The sequence below is a fragment of the Rhinatrema bivittatum genome, chromosome 6 (genome assembly GCF_901001135.1).
Source record: "Rhinatrema bivittatum chromosome 6, aRhiBiv1.1, whole genome shotgun sequence".
NCBI classification, from domain to species: Eukaryota; Metazoa; Chordata; class Amphibia; order Gymnophiona; family Rhinatrematidae; genus Rhinatrema; species Rhinatrema bivittatum.
In genome coordinates, this window is record NC_042620.1 from 205,642,791 (window position 1) to 205,665,364 (window position 22,574).

The 22,574-nt window shown below is 43.9% G+C and overlaps 1 protein-coding gene across 5 annotated transcripts in view; it reads left to right on the plus strand.

Annotated features, from left to right (window-relative positions):
- Positions 1-22,574, plus strand: part of SENP2 (SUMO specific peptidase 2) — a 238,984-nt gene that overhangs the window by 100,850 nt on the left and 115,560 nt on the right. For all 5 annotated transcript variants that reach the window (XR_003857454.1, XR_003857453.1, XM_029606475.1 and 2 more), the window contains 3 exons: positions 329-435; positions 1,748-1,799; positions 11,561-11,710. Coding sequence is in view for 3 of the 5 variants with exons in the window: in XM_029606475.1 (XP_029462335.1) it covers positions 329-435; positions 1,748-1,799; positions 11,561-11,710 (309 nt within the window). In the remaining 2 variants the exon portion in view is untranslated. The remainder of the gene's footprint in view (positions 1-328; positions 436-1,747; positions 1,800-11,560; positions 11,711-22,574) is intronic.

Below are 22,574 nucleotides of genomic sequence, written 5' to 3' on the forward strand. Positions count from 1 at the left end.
TCCAGAGCTTAACTATGTGTTGAGTAAAAAAAATATATATATTTTCTTCTATTTCTCTCCTCTTCTGAGACCCTGCAGTGGCTCTTTTAGACTGAGGCCAGTAGCATTTTCTATAGACCTGATAGGAGTCCAGTTTTAAGCATCCTGGCACTCAAGATTTTTCCAGCCACCCTAATAGAGAACTTTGTCTCCTTCAGTTAGTAGCATCACTTGTTTCATCTTTGTAAGAGCAAATCATCAGGTCCGTTCTTGAAAACATTGTATAACTTGTATATCTGTACACATGTAATGAATGCTCAAACTTTTGGTGGTTGTCATTCTCTGACAGGGTATTCAGGAAGAAGAAAAGGAAAAGTACAAGCAGTTGTTGCAGCTGGTGAAGGATGGATACCAACGAAAGCATCCTATTCCTGTGATGAGAGCAGTCCATTCTAAGTAATGCCAACCTACATCATTCTCACATGTAACAGGCCCCAGGCTCATTCTGCCATGTACTGTAAGCCTTTCAGAACAACCCATGATGAGTTGTTGTTTCCTTGAGTAACACCACAACTTACTCTAATGCAGCAGCTCATACTATATCACAGATGTCATCATGCATAGTGTAGGAATTAATCTGATACTTGCATGCATGATATGATCAGTGATCTTATCACTTAGGGGTAGATTTTTAAAGAAGCATGTGCATGCATGTTATAAAATCCAGGGGCCGCACACAAGGGGGGGGGGGACATTAATGCAAACTTCGTGCAGCAACACATCCCAGCCTTCCCTAGTTCCCTCCCAGTCCTCTCCAATTAAGGAGCAGACTGGGAGGGAACTTCCCTACCCTAACCTCCCGTCCCCTTCCCCTCTCCTCCCCAACCCGTAAATCATACCTTTTCCCTTTTTTGGCTTTTGTCTTCTAACTTACTTCAGGACCCAACCTGAAGTAAGTTGCGCTGGCGCGAGGTTCCAGGCCCGCCCCTTCAGAGACCCAGCAGTTCTGCGCATAATGGAGGTTACGTGCTTGGCTGGGCTCCTTTGAAAATGCATGCAGCGTGCGCAAGGCCCAGCCACACACACAATCCCTGTTTTTAACACGCGCTGGGAATTTAAAATTTGGCCATTTAGCTTCCTAAGTTCTGAAATTGAAGGGCTCACAAGACATTGCACAAGCAGGAACCATCGTGCATACTCTGTAAACTTTTTTACTAAGCTTGGAGAAATGTCTCTGGTGCCGTCTGACATCACGCACATGTCATGGCTAATTAATCCTGCTCTCTACAGAAAACTCAGTTTTACAGCTAAGAAACTTGCTTTCTCACCTTACAGACTGTATCTAGAATTTTTTTTTTTTAATTTGGTCATCTTTTTCAGTACTATTTCCCATTTTGCTCATGTTTTGTTTCATGGGTTGGCTTGGCTGAAGTATTAAAAAAATAATAATAATTTACTGCTGCTATTCTCCAAAAATGAGCCTAACATTCACAGCACTTGCTGTATGCCTGATGGAAGGTATGCTTCCCAAGCACCAAACCTTCACAAAAATTAGGTGTCAATGGGTGCTGTAAGTGCCATTGGGAAACTCATCCTGGATTCCTTTTTATGCTCTTGCAGAAAGTTTACACATCTGGGTTATCTTAAGTCTAACTACTTGTCTTAACTAGAATGCCTGACTGATTTCAGTGTTAGACTTGCCTTGAGAAGTGGTTGGTGCTAGGCAATAAGCTTGCAAGCCCATCTGTGTTTGTTCCTTACCCTATAGGACACAAGCACAGGCTGTGAAGAAACCTGGGCATGTTCTGGAGCAGGAAGGGGTGAGTATATGAAATTTTGAAAACTATGGTTCTCTTGTTATCTCCTTTCAAGCAATGCCGGGGCCTTCTGTAGAGATGCCCCTTTCCACACAACACCGTATAACAACCTAACATTTAAAGTTAAGATGATACCAGTACGAGACAGGCAATGGCCTTGATAATTCAAATTGAAGATATTGATATCCGTGAAGAACAGTTATTTTAATAAGTGACTTTAAGCAGAAATTATCAAGTGTAATGAATATAGAAGTTTTTGTATATGGAAAACATTGTCTTAAGTAAAACATTGTGCAATATATTTCTTGGTGTTTTAAATGGTGTATATGGAAAGTGTGTGTGTGCTAAGTTTTTAATTGTTTAGATAGGTGATAATCTAAAATGTGTTGAATAAATATAAGACACATTGTGAATATGTGGTCTCTCTGTGTGTGTTGTTGACCTTTCCACGCAACAGCATCAGTCAATTGCATTATCTTTGCTTTCTATGGATTCTTGCTTAGTTTTCTTATACATTTTTAACAGTCTTGAACTGGATCCTAATCTAATAAACCTACTACAAAGATAACTATAAGGCATCTTCTGTACCCTCAAAGTTAAACTAATAGTTGGGGAGATTTATATGCATTGGCTGTGAACAGACAGGGCAGGGATAAGAAAAGAGGATTTTAAAGGGAGAATAGGTTAAGTATATTAGGAATGTGGACTCTATTTGCCTAGTGCCTCATGTTCCCATTTTTCCTTCAGTTTATGATTGAATATAAGCAGTAACTAGATTTGTTTGGAGCAGTTATAAATGAGGTGCCCAACTTTACCTAGGATAGTATGTAGTCTTAAAATATTTTGTTTTCCATTTTATAATGCAAATGAGACTATGGTATTTCATTGGAATATCAGTTGAGTTTTTATAGCAACCATCTCTTTAAAATATAGTGTGCAATTTAAGAACTTAGACTCAATAATGAGAAAAGAACATAGGTGTCCCATAGAGAGTCAGATCAAAGGTCCATTAAGCCCAGCATCCTGTCTCAGAAGTGATCATTTCTGGTTATAAGAAAGTATCTGGCAGATCTGTATATCCATTCTTTGTTACTCACTGCCAGGAGTAAAGCAGTGATTTCTCAAGTTTATCTGGCTAATAATTTATGAACTTTCCTCCAAAACTTGTCCAAACCCCATTTAAATGACTGGAACCTTGCCTTCTAACCTTTCGAAAAAAACAAGACTTGGCTTTTCCGCCAAGCCTTCCCTTAATTGCTAAAACACCAACATTCCACTTAACCAGGCTTCGCTCAACTAGACGCTCTGCCTAGTCTCAGTAAATTTATATTATTCCTCTAGTTATGCTGTCCTTCTTATTCCTGGCTACTCTAGCCCCCAAGTTTGATCTCCTTGTTATATGTAACTTTTTTGCCTTTTGCTTTGCTTTTTGATTTCTTGTTGTATGGTTATTTTAGTTAGTCCCTAAGTTCCATGTAAACCGATTTGATATGAATATTTATTCATGAAGGTCGGTATAGAAAAGTGTTAAATAAAATAAATAAATAAATGCAGTTCCTCCTTGTTTTACTATATCAGTTTAGACAAGTGAGTTGCTCTATACCAGCAGATGGCGATAGAGCACGGCTTTCTCTGTGACATCTTCACAGCTACTTACATGTGGTGCAGTCAAGGCCAGTGCTACCTTTTTTGCTGCCTTGTGCGAAAAATTACTGTGCTGTCTCCCCCATCCCCGATTCATTCAAGGCTTGTCCCGGGCTCATCAAATAGAGCCCAGTTCCATCCTGTAGTCCTTATTTTTAAAAATGGACACCCCATCCCCCCGGAATCCATGGAGAGGGAAGGATATTAGGTACCTAGGCAAACTTTACAGCCGCACGCACACACATACCCGCGCACACTCCTATACATTTTATAGACACATACAAATTATACATTTATAACAAATTTTACATGAGAGAGAACATTCAAAAGTACAGTCTTCTGAGGCAAAAATATCACTTACAACATGCATATTATAATTTTCCTGTAGTGCCAACCAGAAAACTCTGCAAAAAAGACATTTGGAACTCCTATGGAATTACTTTTTGCAATGCGTGCTGGGTGTGAGCTTAGTCCTCAGAAAGCCATGAATAAATGCAATTTATTATAATATAGTAAACCTCCCATACCAAAACAACCCTAACTACCTTATCTATGAAAAAGCAGCACTGCACATATTACACCAGGCCTTAGAACATCAATAAAACTCTTATAAGAAAAACAGGCTGCTATCGATCCCTACACAGAAATTACATGCCAGCAAAATACCTCACCTCTGTCACATAAGTAGAACACCAGCGTGACACTGACCAAATACATAATAAAGAGATCAGAAAGTATTAACAGAAACATACTGAGAAGATCTGAACTGGAACCCATAACAAGCCAGCTTCTTATATGCAGAGCAACAATGGAAAAACAGAAATATTACCATTCTTCATAAAACATTAAATAAAAAAAAATCAAGAAATATAAAACATGATTCATAATAGCAAAATCATATTCATAAAAAGAATTGAAACCAGTTAACAGACTATTGAAAGTTTCTCAAAAGCCAATAAAATAATGAATGAAAAATCCAATAATTGAGAAATGTTCTATCCCCCCCCCCCCCACCACCATCACCAAAATTAAATATTTTGAAAAAGCAGAATCATCAAATTACACCCAATAATTAAAACTAATAAGGATTAAAAAATTGCCTGCTCTTCATATCTAGGATCTGATATACAGTCACCTTGAGTTTGTTGTGGATTAGGGGATTAGGGCCACACAGATTTTATCTTTTCTCTCACACTTGTACAATAACACACATTCGTTCTCTCATACAGACCCACTCTCTAACATACAAAGGCTACCACTCCCTCCCCCTTACAGATACATTGTGTGACTGTCTATGAAAGCTTATATGTGTCACATAAGCTCTCAAAGGCACACAAACATACAAAAACATACATTCACAGGCACAAACACAAGATCACACAGATACACACATGCACGCACAAAGCTTCTAACTCATACACTTACACACCTTCTGCTGTCTTCGGGCCATGGTGGGATAAGCTCCAGCTTGGCTCTGTGGGCCTCCTGCTGTCTTCAGGTCAAAGTGGGATGAGCAGAAAACATGCAAGAGAGTCTTTTGGACAATTGGATGATCAAGGGGTTAAAGGGGCACTTAGAGAAGATAAAGCTATCACAAAAAGATTAAACTATTTCTTTGCTTTGATGTTTACTGAAGAAGATGTTTGAGAGAGACCCATTCTGGAGAAGATTTTCATGGGTGATGATTCAGATCAACTAAACCAAATCATGGTGAACCTGGAAGATGTGGTAGGCCTGATTGAAAAACTGAAGAATAGTAAATCACCTGGCTTGGATGGTATACACCCCAGGGTTCTGAAAGGACTAAAAAATGAAATTTCAAACCTATTTCAATTAATATGTAACCTATCATTAAAATCATCCAATGTACCTGAAGATTGGAAGATGTCCAATGTAACCCCTATTAGGAAGGGAATGGTTAATAAAACGAAAAATGTCATAATACCTCTGTATCGCTCCATGGTGAGACCGCACTTTGAATACTGTGTACAATTCTGGTCGCCGCATCTCAAAAAAGATATAGTTGTGATGGAGAAGGTACAGAGAACGGCAACCAAAATGATAAAGGGGATGGAACAGCTCCCCTGTGAGGAATGGCTGAAGAGGTTAGGCCTTTTCAGCTTGGAGAAGAGCGGCTGAGGGGGGATATGATAGAGGTCTTCAAGATCATGAGAGGTCTTGAACGAGTAGATGTGAATCGGTTATTTACATTTTTGGATAATAGAAGGACTAGGGGGCATTCCATGAAGTTGGCAAGTAGCACATTTAAGACTAATAGGAGAAAATTATTTTTCACGCAACGCACAGTTAAACTCTGGAATTTGTTGCCAGAGGATGTGGTTAGTGCAGTTAGTGTAGCTGGGATCAAAAAAGGTTTGGATAAGTTCTTGGAGGAGAAGTCCATTAACTGCTATTAATCAAGTTTACTTAGGGAATAGCCACTGCTATTAATTGCATCAGTAGCATAGGATCTTCTTGGTGTTCGGGTATTTGCCAGGTTCTTGTGGCCTGGTTTGGCCTCTGTTGAAAACAGGATGCTGGGCTTGATGGACCCTTGGTCTGACCCAGTATGGAAAATTCTTATGTTCTTAAAAAGGGATCTAGGGGTGATCCGGGAAACTATAGACCAGTGAGCCTGACTTCAGTGCCGGGAAAAATCGTGGAAACTGTTATAAAGAATAAAATCACAAAACATTTAGATAGACATGGTTTGATTGGACACAGCCAACATGGATTTACCCAAGGGAAATCTTGCCTCACAAATCCCCTACATTTGTTTGAAAGGATGAATAAACATGTGGACAAAGGTGAGCCAGTAGATGTGGTGTATTTGGATTTTCAGAAGGCATTCGACAAAGTCCCACATGAGAGGCTTCTAAGAAAACTAAAAAGTCATGGGATAGGAGGCAATGTCCTTTTATGGATTACAAGCTGGTTAAAAAACAGGAAACAGAGAGTAGGATTAAATGGTCATTTTTCACAGTGGAGAAAGGTAAACAGTGGAGTGCCTCAGATCTGTACTTGGACTGGTGCTTTTTAATATATTTATAAATGATCCCGAAAGGGGTATGACAAGTGAGGTGATCACATTTTCGGATGACACAAAATTATGCAGAGTAGTTAAATCTCAAGTGGATTGTGATGAATTGCAGGAGGACCTTGTGAGACTGGAAGATTGAGCTTCCAAATGGCAGATGAAATTTAATGTGGACAAGTACAAAGTGATGCATAGAGGGAAAAATAACCCTTGCTGTAGTTAAACAATGTTAGGTTCTATCTTAGGAGTTACCACTCAGGAAAGAGATCTAGGCGTCATAGTGGATAAAATTTTCGGCCTAGTGTGCTGTGGCGATCAAAAAAGCAAACAATGTTAGGAATTATTAGGAAGGGAATGGCAAATAAAACAGAGGATGTCATAATGCCTCTGTATCACTCCATGGTGAGACCGCACCTTGAATACCGTGTGCAGTTCTGGTCACCGCATGTCAAAAAAGATATAGCTATACTGGAGAAAGTGCAGAGAAGGGTGACCAAAATAAGGGGCATGGAATGGCTGCCCTATGAGGAAAGGCTAAAGAAGGTTGTTCAGTTTGGAGAAGAGACTGAGAGGGGATATGATAGAAGTCTACAAAATCATGAAAGGACTTGAACAATTTAATGTGAATTGGTTATTTACTCTCTCAGATAATAGAAGGACCAGGGAGTGCACTATGAAGTTGGAAAGTAGCTCATTTAAAACAAATTGAAGAACATTATTTTTCACTCAGCGCATAGTTAAGCTCTGGAATTCATTGCCAGAGGATGTAGTTACAGCAGTTAGTGTAACTGGGTTTAAAAAAGGTTTGGGTAAGTTCCTATAGGATTAATCCATAAATTGCTATTACAGTAATTAATAAGCAATAGTAACTTGTGATTTACCTAATGTTGGTACTTGCCAGGTTCTTGTGACTAGGATTGGCCACTGTTGGAAACAGGATACTCGGCTTGATGGACCCTTGGTGTGACCCAGTATGGCATATCTTATGTTCTTATGGAGGATGTGCATAATTTTTTTTGAAGAGCACAGCTGGTCTTCCTCCCAGAGCAGAGAATTGTTTGCTCCCCAGCTGTTATCTGGGAATTCCTCAAGAGAGCCTCTCCCTCATTGCAGCAGGCTGAGGGGCCCCCTCCAATTCCTCAGGGTTGAGCAAACAAGAAAGCCATTCTTAGGCGTCACTGAGCCCTTGGCGAGTATCATGAAGCTCAGAGCCTCGTAAGAAGAAAAGCGCCACTCTTCAGAGCCAATGGAGTAATTGGCGCAGAAGAAGCAACAGTCAGCAGCATTGATGTAACCGATGCACCATTTACCAATTAATTGCGTGCTGGTGCCATCAACACACCCAGCTCAGGAGCATGCAGTACATTGAACTTAGATGCCATTATTCCCATCCTCTATACTTGATTTGGCAGAGCAAATGTCTGCATCATCAACGCATGGGACCACAGTGCTTCTGTTGCAGCTTTTCACAAAATCACATGTACCTTTGAATCCAGGAAGATTTTCAGGGTTAGGAAGTGATTTTTCACTTACCTCCACCAATTTCTAGGGCAGTTTCCCCATCAAAGTTATTGGAACAAGACTTATGCCTGGACACATCAGATCCCATTGGCTCCATGGTGCCATTAATTTCCAACTTGCCTCAGGACACATTTTAAAAAGTCCAGAAGATATACAAGAAGGCTCCATCATCTTATTTGAAGAGGATGTTCTATCTCAAATGTCCAGCTAGAAGACATATCAGCCCTTAGACCAAGTAGCAGAGTTGATGAAGGATTTTACCTCTCTGGATAAGGATAAGAAGGGCACTCTTCAATATCTCCTTTTCAACATATCAGGGAGAAGTCCCAGTTACCCCTGAATTGACTCCATCAGAATCCCTGCAAGGTGGTTCTAGCCCCTAGCACTCACTTGCAATGGAGTCTAATCAGTTGAAGTAGGTTCTACTGGAATATATCCCTAAGAAGCGACAAAAGACCCTTCGTAAATTGACTAATTCTTCATTGTGGTCTTAGATTAGTGTCCCCTCTCAAGAAGCCAAGGAAGATTTTGACAGGTATCCCCTCTGACCCCCTGCCTGAGCCTCTGGGCCACTTGTCTCCACCTGAGGACCTCTTACTCCGTTTCTGGATAAGTTGAGTAAAACGCCCAGAGCTAATTTTATTAAGGAGAAGGAATTTATCACAGAAGTCTTCTAGAATCTAGATATCTCAGTGGAGCCAGCAGCCATTTCAATCCAATGCAAGAATGTGGGAAAATCTGATAATGTTTGCTCCCCCAAGCCAGGAAATTGGACATAAAGTATAGAATCCAGAAGACTTCAGGTTTTGGAGTAGTGCTGTTGCCTCATCTATCAATTGTGGTGAAGTCTATGCTAAAAAGGGGAAGGAAAATAATATTTTCTAACACTCCTCCAGGGAAAGACCACAGGCTCCTGGACAATTTTGATGAATACATTTCTGCTTACCAGTTTTACATGGTGCAATACTTACATGATTGTAGTAAACAACTGAAACCATGCTTTCCTCCAGTGAACAGTGGCTTCTTGAACCAGCAAGGTATTTTATCTGCACAAATGGTCCCTTCAGCAGTCAACAGCCAACAGACTTTTCTTTTACTCTTTGGAGTCATCCATCAATCAACCTGTTTATGTCAAAGGAAAACAGAAAAGTGGAAAGATTTGGTTTCATTCTTCCCAGCGAACTTAGATCTGCTCAGGATCCTTTTCTGCTCAACTGGAATGAGGATCTTCTATATGCTTTTCTACCAATTCTGCTGTTAGCCAAGATGGCACAAAAAGTGCATAAAGACTGGGCCCATTTGATTCTTATTGCACCAGCGTGGCCCAGACAAGTGTGATTTGTGTACCTAATACAACTGTCCATCAGTCTCCCAATCCCTCTAGAGGCTTACCCATCCTTGTTATGTTAAGAAGAGGGATGTCTATAGCATCTCAACCTTCCATTTCTCAACTTTGACAGCCTTGATGTCGAGCATTTGCTGATTGCCCTATTTTCCTTACCCAAAAATGTTTAGGACATATTATCCACCAGAAAACTCTCAATTACATGGAAATCATTCTCCTGGTGTCAACAAAGCTCCTTGGACCCTTTGGCATGTAAGCCATGAGCTACTCCAGTATTTTCTCATTCTTTCTTTCATCCTTGGGTCTGAGAACGTCATCCAGTGAGAGCCATAGCGGCCTGCCCTACTCAGATTGACAGTAGGCCAATCTCTACTTATAGCATAGACCTATAGCATACTAAACCCCCAGTGGTTAAACCACCTGTTTCATGTGACCTTATTGTCGTTCTGCTACAACTTATGAAGCCATCTTTGAAACTATTAGAGTTGGCTTCTTTCATGTTCTTTGAGGCCACACATACATAAAGATGAAAAGGTCCTTCATTCCTTGGACTGTAAAAGAACATTGGCTTATTACAGAAAAAGAATTCTGCTACATAATCAAGCCTTGCAACTATTTGTCTCTTAGATACTAACCAACTGGGCATGGCAGTTGCTAAACAAATATTGTCCAATTGGCTGGCCAACTGTATGCCCCAGCAGGCCTCCATATTAGACTATATCAAGGCTCATCAAGTAAGTGCCATAGCTACATCAGCATCTTATCTGATAATTCTTATTGAAGACATCTGCAAAGCTGCAGTTTGGTTTTCAGTGCATACCTTCACATTCCATTACTGCCTGAACAGTTTTTCAAAAAGTAACAGTAAATTTGGAGAAACATTTTTGCATAGCCTCTTCACCAAGTAATCTATTGTCTGGGGTCTGGGTTGCTTATTCAGTAAATGTTCTGCTGCAACCCTCAGCTTGGGACTCCCCATGCGTCATGGATAATTCAGCCCTGTTTGTCAACAAAGAATGTAAATTTGCTTACTGTAAATGGTGTCTCCATAGACAGCAGAATGCATTTTCAATACTAAATACCCACTTGCCTTCCTGGAGAGTAGACTACCTAACTAGACTTAGCTCTAATATCCACTGAGGGACTCATGAGAACACCCAAGCGGGAATTTTCATACATGCTCAGAGGAAAAGCTCTGAGGTACGAGAAGAGTATATTCGGCACTGTTGGCTGACAACATCCATGTGTAAAGGCTAATTCCTCCTGCTGTCTTTGGAGAATGCCATTTATGGTAAGCAAACTTGCTTACCATTTCTTTAAATTTAGTTAGGAAAATTTAACTGTATTTATGTAAGGACAGTAATCGATTCCTATTATGCACAATTTTCCCCTAAATCCCTTAATGGGGCAGTATTCCATATATTAGAATATATCTCTCAATCAAGATTTGAGTCTGGGGTGCTTAAAGCAAACAAGCACACATTCCCTCAACAAGCAAGTTTTATATTAACTTTTAAACCCTTTAATTCCCCTAATAGACAACCTATCATGAAGGTTAAGTACACTCCTCTCAGCAAACAAAACCCTTGAATTTTAGAGAAATCCTTACAGTTCCAGTGGAGAGTCATGTTTTCATTAGCTGCACCTCAAGACTGAGGCTGTTCTAACCCTTGCCTTAATGTTTGCATTTCAAGACAATTTCTAATCACAATTGTCCTCCTGAAAGACAATAGAAAGCAGCCATTCTGAGTATCTCCTCTCAGCTATGCTAATCTCCTATCGCATTCTCTTATTGTTAAAATACTTTATCACTTTCAAACTAAGCAACACTAGCTCAAATTCCACCATAAGCAAACACTTTATGAACTTTGCATACAAATTTCCTCAATAAGCAAGGTTGTATGGACTTCTAAACACTCAAACCCCCCCAACAGATAATTTGCCTTACAGTTTAAGCACATTCCTCTCAGCAAACAGAATATCCATGAGTTTAGAGAAATCCCAGTGCTTACCCTGTTCTCTTTAGCTGCGACTCCCTCGGTCTTGTTGCTTTATATTATCCAGAAAATGAGATGGTTTTATACTTAGGCTGTTTTCTTACTTCACTAAGAAGTAATATTTTCATTAATGGGTGACTAATTATGTACAGGTATTTGTAAATAACACAGGGTTTGTTCTTCCCTGAAGTTGCTGCTGCTTATTGTTCTCTTCCCATAGGTGCAGAAATTGGACTCTGAACTGTCAGATGAGGTTGCAATTCGGTTGTGTCTGAGGAACAAGAAGTCTGCCACATTTGAGCATAATAATTGGATGGGCCTGCAGACCACACAACGAAAGGATTCAAAGGAGCTACCAAAGCTAACAGAGGTATTGTTTCTAAGTTGCTTTTACCAGGGTCTATTGCTATGGAGAAATGTTTCATTTTTGCCTTCAGTGTAAAAGAGATGATGTGCTACAGGTGGTATGCTGCTTTCTGATTTAAACACTGTTCCCAGTGGGACCATACTGTCTGATGAATAGAGAGCCATTATATAAACACTCACCTTTCTGAGACTGCTTTTAAATCCTAAACACATTTCTAAAATAAATATACTTTCCCCAGATGTATTTGTCATGTATTGCCTTGACTGGATTGTAAGTTCCTAGGAGTAAGGACTCTCTTATATCTGTACAGAACTTTGTGTCTAGTAGTGCTTTAAAAATGATGAATAGTAGTAGTAATGTAGTAACTTGAAAAAGGGGAAGAAAATAAGTCATGTAGCTGAATTCTGTGTGGGGGTAAATCAGTAAAAGAACTGTGAAGAGGGTGTTGCAGTAGTCTAAGCAGGAGGTGATGAGAGGAGGTTTCTGGAAGCTTTTTGGCAAGCACTGTGTCTGTAGGATATTGAAACCAGCTTAGAGTGGATGCAGAATGTTTTGTGATGCAAGAAAATCAAGGAAATTGAATGACGTGTTAAAGTAATTTGGATGTGGAAGTGAGTGAAACACAGCATGGCAGGTGGGATCCAGTGAGGGATTTTTAAAGATTGGGATGATCACAGTAAGTTAGAAGTCAGTGAGACTAGTTACAGTATCAAGATAAAGGGAAGACTTCAGATAAGAGAACTGAGGAGCTGGGTGGGAATGAGATCAGAGGAACAAGGAGTGAGTTTGGAGGAGGAGAAAGAATGTCACTGTTTAGAGTTGAGTAGGAGGAGAAATGCTGTCACTAGGTTTTGGGGAGGGGGTTTTGGCATGAAGAGAATGGAAAGTGTCAGCACTGGGAGGAGAGTAGTGAAGAGGATTTGCACTCAGAGCCCTTAAGTATACTATATCCAAAGGTATTGCTAGGTATTAGAGCCTAAACTCATAAGCATGCTGCTGAATCCTTCCCTCGCCTTCCTCCTTCCACCCCACCCCCCCACAGGCACATCCTTTGTCTTCACCCCTATAAAAAATGTGGTCTGCGGTCGCCTCTTCCAAAGCGCAGTTGGGAACCCTTCCCTTCAAGGGCCAGTTGCTTTTTGGTGAGGACCTAGAGCAACTTATCAAATCCCTGGAAGAAAATAAGGTTCATAAGTTGCCGGAGGACCGCCCAAAACAGTCTAAGTCCTTCTTACACTCTCACACTAGATTTAGGGGGCAGCGCTGTTTATCCGCCAGGGCAAGGGGCTCTTTCCCGAGGGGTAATGCTTCCCGATCTTAATTCTGGCCTCATTCCTTTCAGGGATGCTGGCCCTTCAGGGTTAGTAGCCAGCAACACTCGGTCACCAAGTCCTCCTTTCAATGAGATGGGGCCGGCTCATTCCTCCATTCGAGACTTAGGTGGACGACTGTCCCAGTTTCTCGGGGAATGGGCCACACCATAACGACGGATCAGTGGATCCTAGAGGTGATAGAAAAAGGCTACACGTTAGAATTTGCTCGAGACCTACCGGATCTTCACCTGATCTCCCCCTGCAGAAGTTGAAAGAGGCCTGCGGTCGAACAAACCCTGCACAGGCTTCTGGAACTGGGGGCCATAGTCCCAGTCCCAGTGGAAGAACAAGGGTCCGGCCAATATTCCATCTACTTTGTCGTGCCCAAAAAGGAGGGCTCCTTTCGTCCAATTTTGGATCTCAAGCGCATCAACTGGGCTCTCAAGGTTCCCCATTTTCAGATGGAAACCTTGAGGGCGGTGATAGCAGCAGTTCAATCCGGAGAATTCTTGGCCTCGCTCGATCTGACGGAGGCCTACTTACACATCCTGATTCGCTGTGATCACCAGAGGTATCTTTGGTTCAAAATACTGGGCCAACATTTTCAGTTTCGAGCACTCCCCTTCAGTCTTGCCATGGCGCCACACACTTTCACCAAGGTAATGGTGGTAGTGGCGGCCACCCTGCTTCAAGACAGTCCTAGTCCATCCTTACCTGGATGATTGGCTCGTCCGGGCCAAATCAAAGTCTCTTTGCCAACTGGCGGTCAGCAAGATCCTGTCGTGTCTGACCTCTCTGGGGTGGGTCATCAAGTTTCCCAAGAGCAAGCTTCAACCCTCCCAGACATTGGAATTACTGGGGGCACAATTCGACACTCGAATAGTCAGGGTGTTTCTTCCGGAGGACCGATTGCTCAAACTCAGGGGCCAAGGGTGCAATTTTCTCTCTTGCCCTGCCAACGGCCTGGGATTATCTCCAGGTTCTGGGGTCTATGGCCTTCACTATCGTTCTGGTCCCCTGGGCTTTTGTGCATGTGTGTCAGTTACAGAAAGCCTTGCTATCCCGCTGGAAACCGATATCAGAACAGTTTCAGACGCCCCTGCCGCTCTCAGAGTCTACTGTTGCAGAATTGCAGTGGTGGCTATCGCCTGCCCATCTTCAGAAGGGGATATCCCTTCTGACACTGCAGTGGATTGTGGTAACAATGGACGCCAGCCTCTCCGGCTAGGGAGCTGTATGCCAGACCCAGTCTGCTCAGGAGTATTGGTCTCCGACCCAATCTCGCTGGCACTTCAATCGACTGGAAGCTCAAGTGGTCCGACTGGCTCTCAAAGCCTTCCTTCCCCTACTCCTCCACAAGGCGGTGCGGGTCCTGTCGGACAATTCCACCGCTGTAGCCTACATCAATCGACAAGAGGGGCACCAGGAGTCGCCTAGTCGCTCTGGAAGCCAGCAGGCTGTTTGCATGGGCAGAACGTCACCTAGAGCGCTTAGCGGCGTCCCATATTGTGGGGAAGGAGAACTTTCAAGCGGATTTTCTCAGTCGCCAGAGGTTAGACCCAGGCGAGTGGCAATTGTCAGATGCAGTGATGAACCTGATCATCCGCAGGTGGGGTCCCCCTCACTTGGATCTAATGGCCACCATGACCAATGCGAAAGCTCCTCTGTTCTTCAGCTGCAGACGGGAACATTGCGCGGAAGGGGTGGGCGCCCTGGTCCTTTCCTGGCCCCACGACATTCTACTGTACGTGTTTCCTCCCTGGCCATTAGTGGGCAAAGTACTCCGAAGAATCGAGCTTCATCGGGGGCCTGTCATTCTAGTGGCTCGGAATAGCCTCATAGACCGTGGTTTGCGGACTTCATGAATCTAGCCACGGACGGTCCCCTACGCCTCGGTCCTCTTTCCCATCTTCTTCAGCAGGGTCCCGTATTTTTCGATCAGGTGGATCGCTTCTGTCTAGCGGTCTGGCTTTTGAACAGCGGAGATTGAGAGAGAAGGAATATAAGGAAGAAGTTATATCCACTCTATTGCGGGCCAGGAAGCAGACTACCTCGCTTGCTAATGTCAGAGTATGGAAGGTGTTTGAAAATGCATGTGTCGCCTCGGGTATCTCGGCTCGTAAAGCTCCGGTTTCCCAGATCCTTTCTTTTCTCCATAACGGTCTCGCCAAGGGATTGTCGTTCAGTTCCTTGCGAGTGCAAGTCTCCACTCTCGGTTCTCTTAGGTACCATTGACAGTTACTGAGTGGTGGCTCATCCAGGTGTTGTCCGTTTTCTCAAGGGAGCCAAGCACTTGAATCCTCCGGTCCGGGTTATTTGTCCCTCGTGGAGTCTTAACTTGGTTCTCCGGGTTCTCTGCGATGCTCCTTTTGAACCTTTAAGGAGGGTTTCGCTTAAGGTTTTGTCTCTCAAAACTGTCTTTTTGGTGTCCATTTGTTCAGCCAGAAGAATCTGAGCTCCAAGCGTTGTCGTGCAGAGAGCCTTTTCTACGTTTCTCGGATTCAGGGGTATCCCTTAAGACGGCACCCTCTTTCTTGCCAAAGTTCATGTCATCTTTTCATGTCAATCAGTCCGTGGAACTTCCGGCTTTCTCTTCGTCAGAAGTAGCAAATATAGCTGGGGGTGATCTGTGGCGCCTCGATGTGAAACGGGCCTTGCTGCGTTACCTTCAGGTTACAAATGAGTTCCGGGTCTCTGTGGGCTAAATAAAGGTAATAAGGCTTCCAAGGCCACTATCGTGCGTTGGCTAAAGGAGGCCATTGCGTCGGCTTACATCTGTAAGGGTCGGCCCATGCCAGAAGGCTTAAAAGCTCATTTCCTAGCGTGTAGCAGATGGACTCATTACAAATGGGTATAGTGTGCTCGTGCTAGCAGTTGGAGACGGATCTGACGTCACCACGTGGTACATATACCCCCGTAGGAAGTGCAGCAACTCAGTAATTTCCGTCTCCAAAGCAGTTTGGAGCTACCTTACACTCGCTGAGCGGTTTTCCAAATTATAATGACTAAATTCTTAGAAGACATCCTACCTGAAGACGAGCCCCGCACTCCTGCGGTGATACCCTCGGGTCCCTCCCCCAGTTGAGTTTCCCCGAGGTGATTTCCGTGGTCCCTCGGCGGTAAGTGCCTCGGTCCGGTGGCCGGATCGCGGCAGGGACCTAGCCCCTGAGTGAGAAGGGCTCGGGCGCAGCATAGAGGCAGCCTCAGTCCCGGTGAGGACTTAGCCCCCGAGCGAGATGAGTTCGGGCACGGCTTAGAGGCAGCGGGTGCACTTCCTCAAGCACGGCGGTGACGGTACTTACCCTCTCACCCCCCGCAGCCGGAGACCGCCCGGGTCACAGCCGGGAAGCGCCGAAGATCAGGTAAGGCGTACATCTTTACTTTACTGGTCTCCGAAGAGCGAGGATTAGCAGGGTCTGCCTACGTGGCAGCCCGCCAAGGAGGTCGCCTTCTTGCCTGCCTGCTCGCCGTCGCCATCTGCCTTGGTTCGCCGCCTCGATCTAAGCGGGGCGACGGGCGTGTATGTTAGGCGCCCGAAAATATTTGGGCGCCCATTGCTAAGCGCACGTTGATAGGCGCACATTGCTAAGCGCATTGTTAAGCATTACTAAGCGCACGTTGATAGGCGCACGTTGATAGGTGCACATTCATTCATAGGCGCTCATTCATAGGAGATCACAGACGCGATGGAGCGTATGAGAGCCCATGCGTCCGCAGAGCCGGCACCTCCAGATTCAGGCATAAGAGCTCTAGGCCTCTGCTTAGCATGCCACCTCAGAGCCACACAGAGTGAGGAAGCAGACTCCCTATGTGCCCAATGTGAGGAGGCCCTGGGAGTTCCAGGCCAGGGCCGGTCTCAGCCCAGTTTGACTGCCAGTTCCTCAGGGAACACCCCGAACCTAGCAGGCCGCGGTGAGCAGCCAGGGAACCCCACAGACCTGGTGCCCCTACGGCTAGAACCTGCTTCACTATCCTGGGTGGAATTATTCAAGGGGATTCATGCCTTCGTCAAGATGCAGTCTGATCCCCGACCGGACCCATACGTACCGGATGACCCTGCCCCGGGATCTTCCAGACCTACGCATGGCCACCCGCCACCCGGAAGCCCCACTTATGGGGACTCGGATTACTCTGAGGAAGAGGGCGAGCCCCCTGAGGAGGGAGAACTCCCCTCGGGGATAGAGCCGTATCGAACCATGAGACGCTTCTTTCCTAAGGAGGATCTTCCAGACCTGGTCTCTCAATGCCTGTTGGAGCTGGCTATCCCGGGCCAGGGCACCCCAAGGGAACCTAGGATGAACCCCCTGCTAGAGGGCCTGCGTCAAACGGCTCACCATTTTCCCCTTCTACAAGCAGCACAGCAGTTAATCGATCTGGAATGGAATGTGCCAGAGGCTTCATTCAAAGGGGGGGTCGGGCTTTGTCTAGCATGTACCCCCTAGACCCGGCAACCAAGGAGCTGCTGGCGTGCCCGATGGTAGACGCCATAGTTAGCGCAATTGTGAAGCGCACCACCATTCTGGTGGAGGGAGGGGCGGCCCTCAAGGATGCACATGACCGGCGCATGGACGCCATTCTGAAACAAGCCTTTGAGGTGGCAGCCATGTCCCTATGAATTGCGACCTGCTGCACCGTGGTGAAGCGCTCCTGCTTATCACAAGCCAGAAACAACACCCCGGGAGAAGAAATGGAATCAGCCCTCTCGTTCCTCACTGATGCTGCCTCCGACCTCGTCCGTACAGCAGCCAAGGGAGTGTCATCCTCAGTGGCAGCCAGAAGACACCTCTGGTTACGAAATTGGTCGGCCGACTCCTCCTCCAAGACTCGCCTTACAAGAATGCCCTTTAAGGGATCCCTCCTGTTCGGCAGCGACCTCGAGAAACTGGCTAATAAATGGGGCGCATCTCCATTACCCGTCTACCGGAAGACAGGTCAAGGAGGAACCAGCGCCCTTTTCCTAGACCATCCAGAGGTAGAAGCTCTCAACGCTTCAATCCTTACAGGGCTCGCTACCAAGCACCTCGTTCTCAGACCAGGAACCAGTCCTTTCGGACCAGGCACAACAAGAGGGGAACCGGCTCGGGGTCGGGTCCCGGCCGCACCCCTCAATGAGAATCAACTGACCCATCTGGGAGATTTTTTACCGCAGGTGGGTCGAGATTACTTCAGACCAGTGGGTCCTCGCCATTGTCCGGGAAGGGTATTACCTGGACTTCCTTCATCTCCCTCCGGACAAGTTTGTGGAATCGCCTTGTCCGCCTCTCAAGAGGGCGGCGCTGGCAGCTACCTTGGAGAGACTCCTGTCCCTAAAACCCATAATCCCAGTGCCTGCATGGGACATAAATTCTGGGCATTACTCCATTTATTTCATTTTCCCCAAGAAGGGGGGGGGGCACCTTCAGACCCGTCCTGGACCTCAAGTCAGTCAACCGGCACTTACGGGTCCCAGGATTTTGCATGGAAACTCTGCGGTCAGTCCGATGTGCAATACAGCCAGGGGAGTATCTCACATCCCTGGATCTCTCAGAGGCCTATTTGCATATCCCAATTCATCGGGATCATCAGCGTTACTTACGCTTCAAAGTCCTGGATCAGCACTTTCAGTTCCGGGCTCTACCCTTCGGGTTGGCCACCGTGCCACGGACCTTTACCAAGGTAATAGTGGTGGCGGCGTCACTCAGGAAGGAAGGCATTCTCGTCCATCCCTACCTAGACTTCAGGGGTATATGTACCACGTGCTGACGTCAGATCAGTCTCCAACTGCTAGCACGAGCACACTATACCCATTTGTAATGAGTCCATCTGTCTACACTAAGGAAAATGAGATTATCAGGTAAGTAATCTCTCCATTCCTTACGGTCTCAGGCTACTTCTTGAGTGGAGAGTCAATCTGTCTCTCCGCAGGAAATATGTAGGGCAGCTACTTGGAAATCCCTGCATACTTTTGCTCGTCATTACCGTCTGGATATACAGGCTCCAGGTTTTGGCTCTTTTGGGCGGCAGGTTCTTTGAGCGGGACTGTCTCGGTCCCACCCTGTTTAGGGAAACTTTGGTACATCCCACGGTCTGGACTGATCTGGGTACATACAGGGAAAGGAAAATTGATTCTTACCTGCTAATTTTCGTTTCTGTAGTACCACGGATCAGTCCAGGCACCCACCCGTACTAGAGCTGATACGTCCGCTCGAATGTTCTGTCTTTTTCTACAGGTTTTTTCAGTTATCTGATTTGTTGTCTACTATTACTAAAGACACCAGAAGCATCTACCAGATGAAAATAAAATTGTATGCAAGAGCGTTTTTCTTCATACAGAATCCTTTCAATTGTTCACTTGTTCAATTTGTTAGTTTTTTCTTATTGCTTGCTTGATCTTTGGGGAGTTATATCTGCTTTGAAAGTACTTTATACTGAAGGGGGGTGTAGGGTAGGCTCTGTCCTGATATAGGATACCCTCACAGTTTTGGTCTGTCTCCACCTGCTGGACAAGGAGGCTCAACCCATGGTCTGGACTGATCCGTGGTACTACAGGAATGAAAATTAGCAGGTAAGAACCAATTTTCCTTTACATGTTAGCAACTCTGCTTTATTGCTTAGTCTACAAATACTAGCTCAATCTATGAGTAAGAATTGCATTTTGAAATAGTTGGTATAATGACTAATTTTCAGAAAAAGGGGTTAGTCACCATCTAGCAAGCTTAAGTCATTGATCCTTTTCAAGCAGGATCTGTGTTTTCTGAGGTAACCTTCCCTTATCCCAGAATTATCTAAATGTGGAAAAAATGTCAAACTAGTCTTTTGAGGGGTCACCTCTGAAATCCTGCTAACTCCAAGGAGTCCAATATGAAAAATTTGCCCTGGTTAGAATTGGCAATAAATATTTGCAATTGTGAATCTTTACATGATAAAAAGAAACCTCTCCTCAGCTCATTGTGTGACCTTGGCCTCGGCCTTTACCTCTACTCTTAAGTCCCTTGAATATAAAATTGCCACCCCTGTACTCTGCTTATTAGTTAAATTAGAAGCAGAAAAATACAAATGGGAAATTGGCACACCTAATTTTTCGGCCCTTCCCTTCAAGTCTCTTGAATGAATAGGACTAAAGCAGCTAATTTAGAGGCATCTTTGTATAATAGCCCCTCACATTCAGAGATCCAGTGTAAAAGTCACTATCAACCGCATCTGTCTTCCCACATTTACTATAACAATATAATTCCCCACTTGCCAAGAAGAGGTAAAAAAATCATTGCACTGTTTCCTGAGCCGCCGCACATTGTATAAGCTTGCTTCTTTTTATCTTTTTAAAACAAACAATGTCCCCTGCTCAACCCCCATCCTCATATATCAAGACTTCTCCATGCCATCAGTGCTTGTAGGATATAACAAGAATTTGAGGAATAACTGCACCTCCTGGATGACTGGTATGTGTGTGTGTGTGTGTATATATATATATATATATATATATATCACAGAAAAAAAATAACCTGCATAATTTGCACAAGAGACCATCAAAAAGTGGAAAAACCTGCAAAAAGATATAGAAAAGAAAAAAAAAATCATTTTGCTCTTCTACTGTCCCTCACCCCGGAGTTAGTCACATTAGTTCCTCAGAAACAAGGAAAACTCATATTCCACTTAGAAGGAAATCTAGCTCAGTCTCTTAACATTCACTCTTTTTGGTCTGCTGGTCCTGTAGAGAGCCTCTTCAGCCTTTTGCTTCTTAGTGATGCCAGCTGTCACTTGGAGAAATCTTATGTTTCTATCTTTATTGGATTTATTAATCAACTAAACCAAGGCACTAAGTTCATATAGAACGAACATACATAATATCCAACTTCTACATTCAATAAAATAAAATGCCAACAAAAATAATTGAAAAAGTGCTGTTTTCAAGCAGCCAGTCAGTAATAAGCCTGCCTAAATAGATAGGGTTCAGTGGACTCTTAAATGTTTTTGTACAGTTCGAGATGCAACTATTCAGTAAACAAGTTCCACAGTGCTAGAGCGGCAACTGAGAAAGATCTTTCCCTTGTCTCAACAAGGTGAGCCTGTTTCAACGATGGAATGTCTAATATTCCTCAATGTGACAACCACAGAGTGAGTAGGACAATAAATCGGTAATAATGCATTCACCCAAAGGAAAGAGTCCAGTTTATGAAAAAGGTCAATAAATAAAGCTGAATTATTAGCTTGATAGTATTAACCCAGCTAGATTGCATGTGGATAAAGAATTACCGGAGGATGTGGTTAAGGTAGTTAGCGTCAGCCTGGTGGGGAAAAGAGCAATTCTTCTCGGTTGGAGAGAAGTGGAGCCGCCATCGTTTTGGATCTCTATGCTTCGTTCGACCATCAAAATACCTTGCTTTTGTAGAATTCTTCCGTACAAAAGGATGGATCCCTTTGGCTCTTTATCAATTACCAGGGTCTCAATAAGGTCACAGTTAAAGATAGTTATCCCTCACTAATCTATGAACTCTTTGATAGACTCCAAAGTGCACAAAATTTTACTAAGCTGGACTTGTGTGGGTGGAGGGCTGTCTACAACCTTATTCAGATCCTTCAAGGTGATGAGTAGAAGACTGCCTTCAAGACTAGGGATAGGCACTATGAGTATACATTCATGCCCTTTGTAACATTCCTGCCATATTCTAAGCCTTTGTCTTTGATGTTTTCCAAGACTTCGTCTCTCAATATGTGGTCTACCTTGATATCTTGATTTTCTCCTCAGAATTAGCCACTAATAGGCTGCATGTAATAGAGGTTCTTTCTCATCTTTGCCAGCACTAGCTTTACGCCAAGATTGAGAAATGTGACTAGGAGCAAGTCCATGTCTTGGGGGGTATGTAATCTAAGCTGAAGGGTTTGAGATTTTATCAGATAAAGTAACCACAGTACTTAATTGGCTGGTACCTTTGGGCATCTAGTAACTCCGTTTTCTGGACTTGTACTGTTATCGGAGCTTCATTCAAAACATCTTTAAGGTAATGGCTTCGCTTACTGACCTTATATGTAAGAGCATGCCAAAGAATTCTTGAAATGCCCCGAGCTCATCTGCTTGTGATTTGGCAACCCAAAATAATTTTATCAGCTGCAAATTTGATCACTTCACTCATCATACCCCTTTCCAGATCATTTATAAATATATTAAAAAGCACTACTCCAAGTACAGATCCCTGAGACACTCCACTGTTTACCTTTCTCTGTTGAGAAAACAGCATTTAATCCTATTCTGTTTCCTATCTTTTAACCAGTTTGCAATCCATAACAGGACATTGCCTCCTATCCCATGACTTTTTAACATGTCGCAGGAGTGTCTCATGGGGGCTTTGTTAAATGTCTTCTGAAAATCCAAATACACCATGTCCACTACCACATTCAGATCAATTGAAGCAACTCTCGCCATCAGCTCGAATCCTGTCACCCTGATCCAACTAAGCATTTCATCTTAAAGTAGATGTCTCTGAGGTTGGCACAGGTTCAGTCATAAAGGCCCAATCTAGATTTTTGGCTCCACCTCTGGTTAATATTCCCAGAAGCGCTCTCCTGTGGAAGGAAAC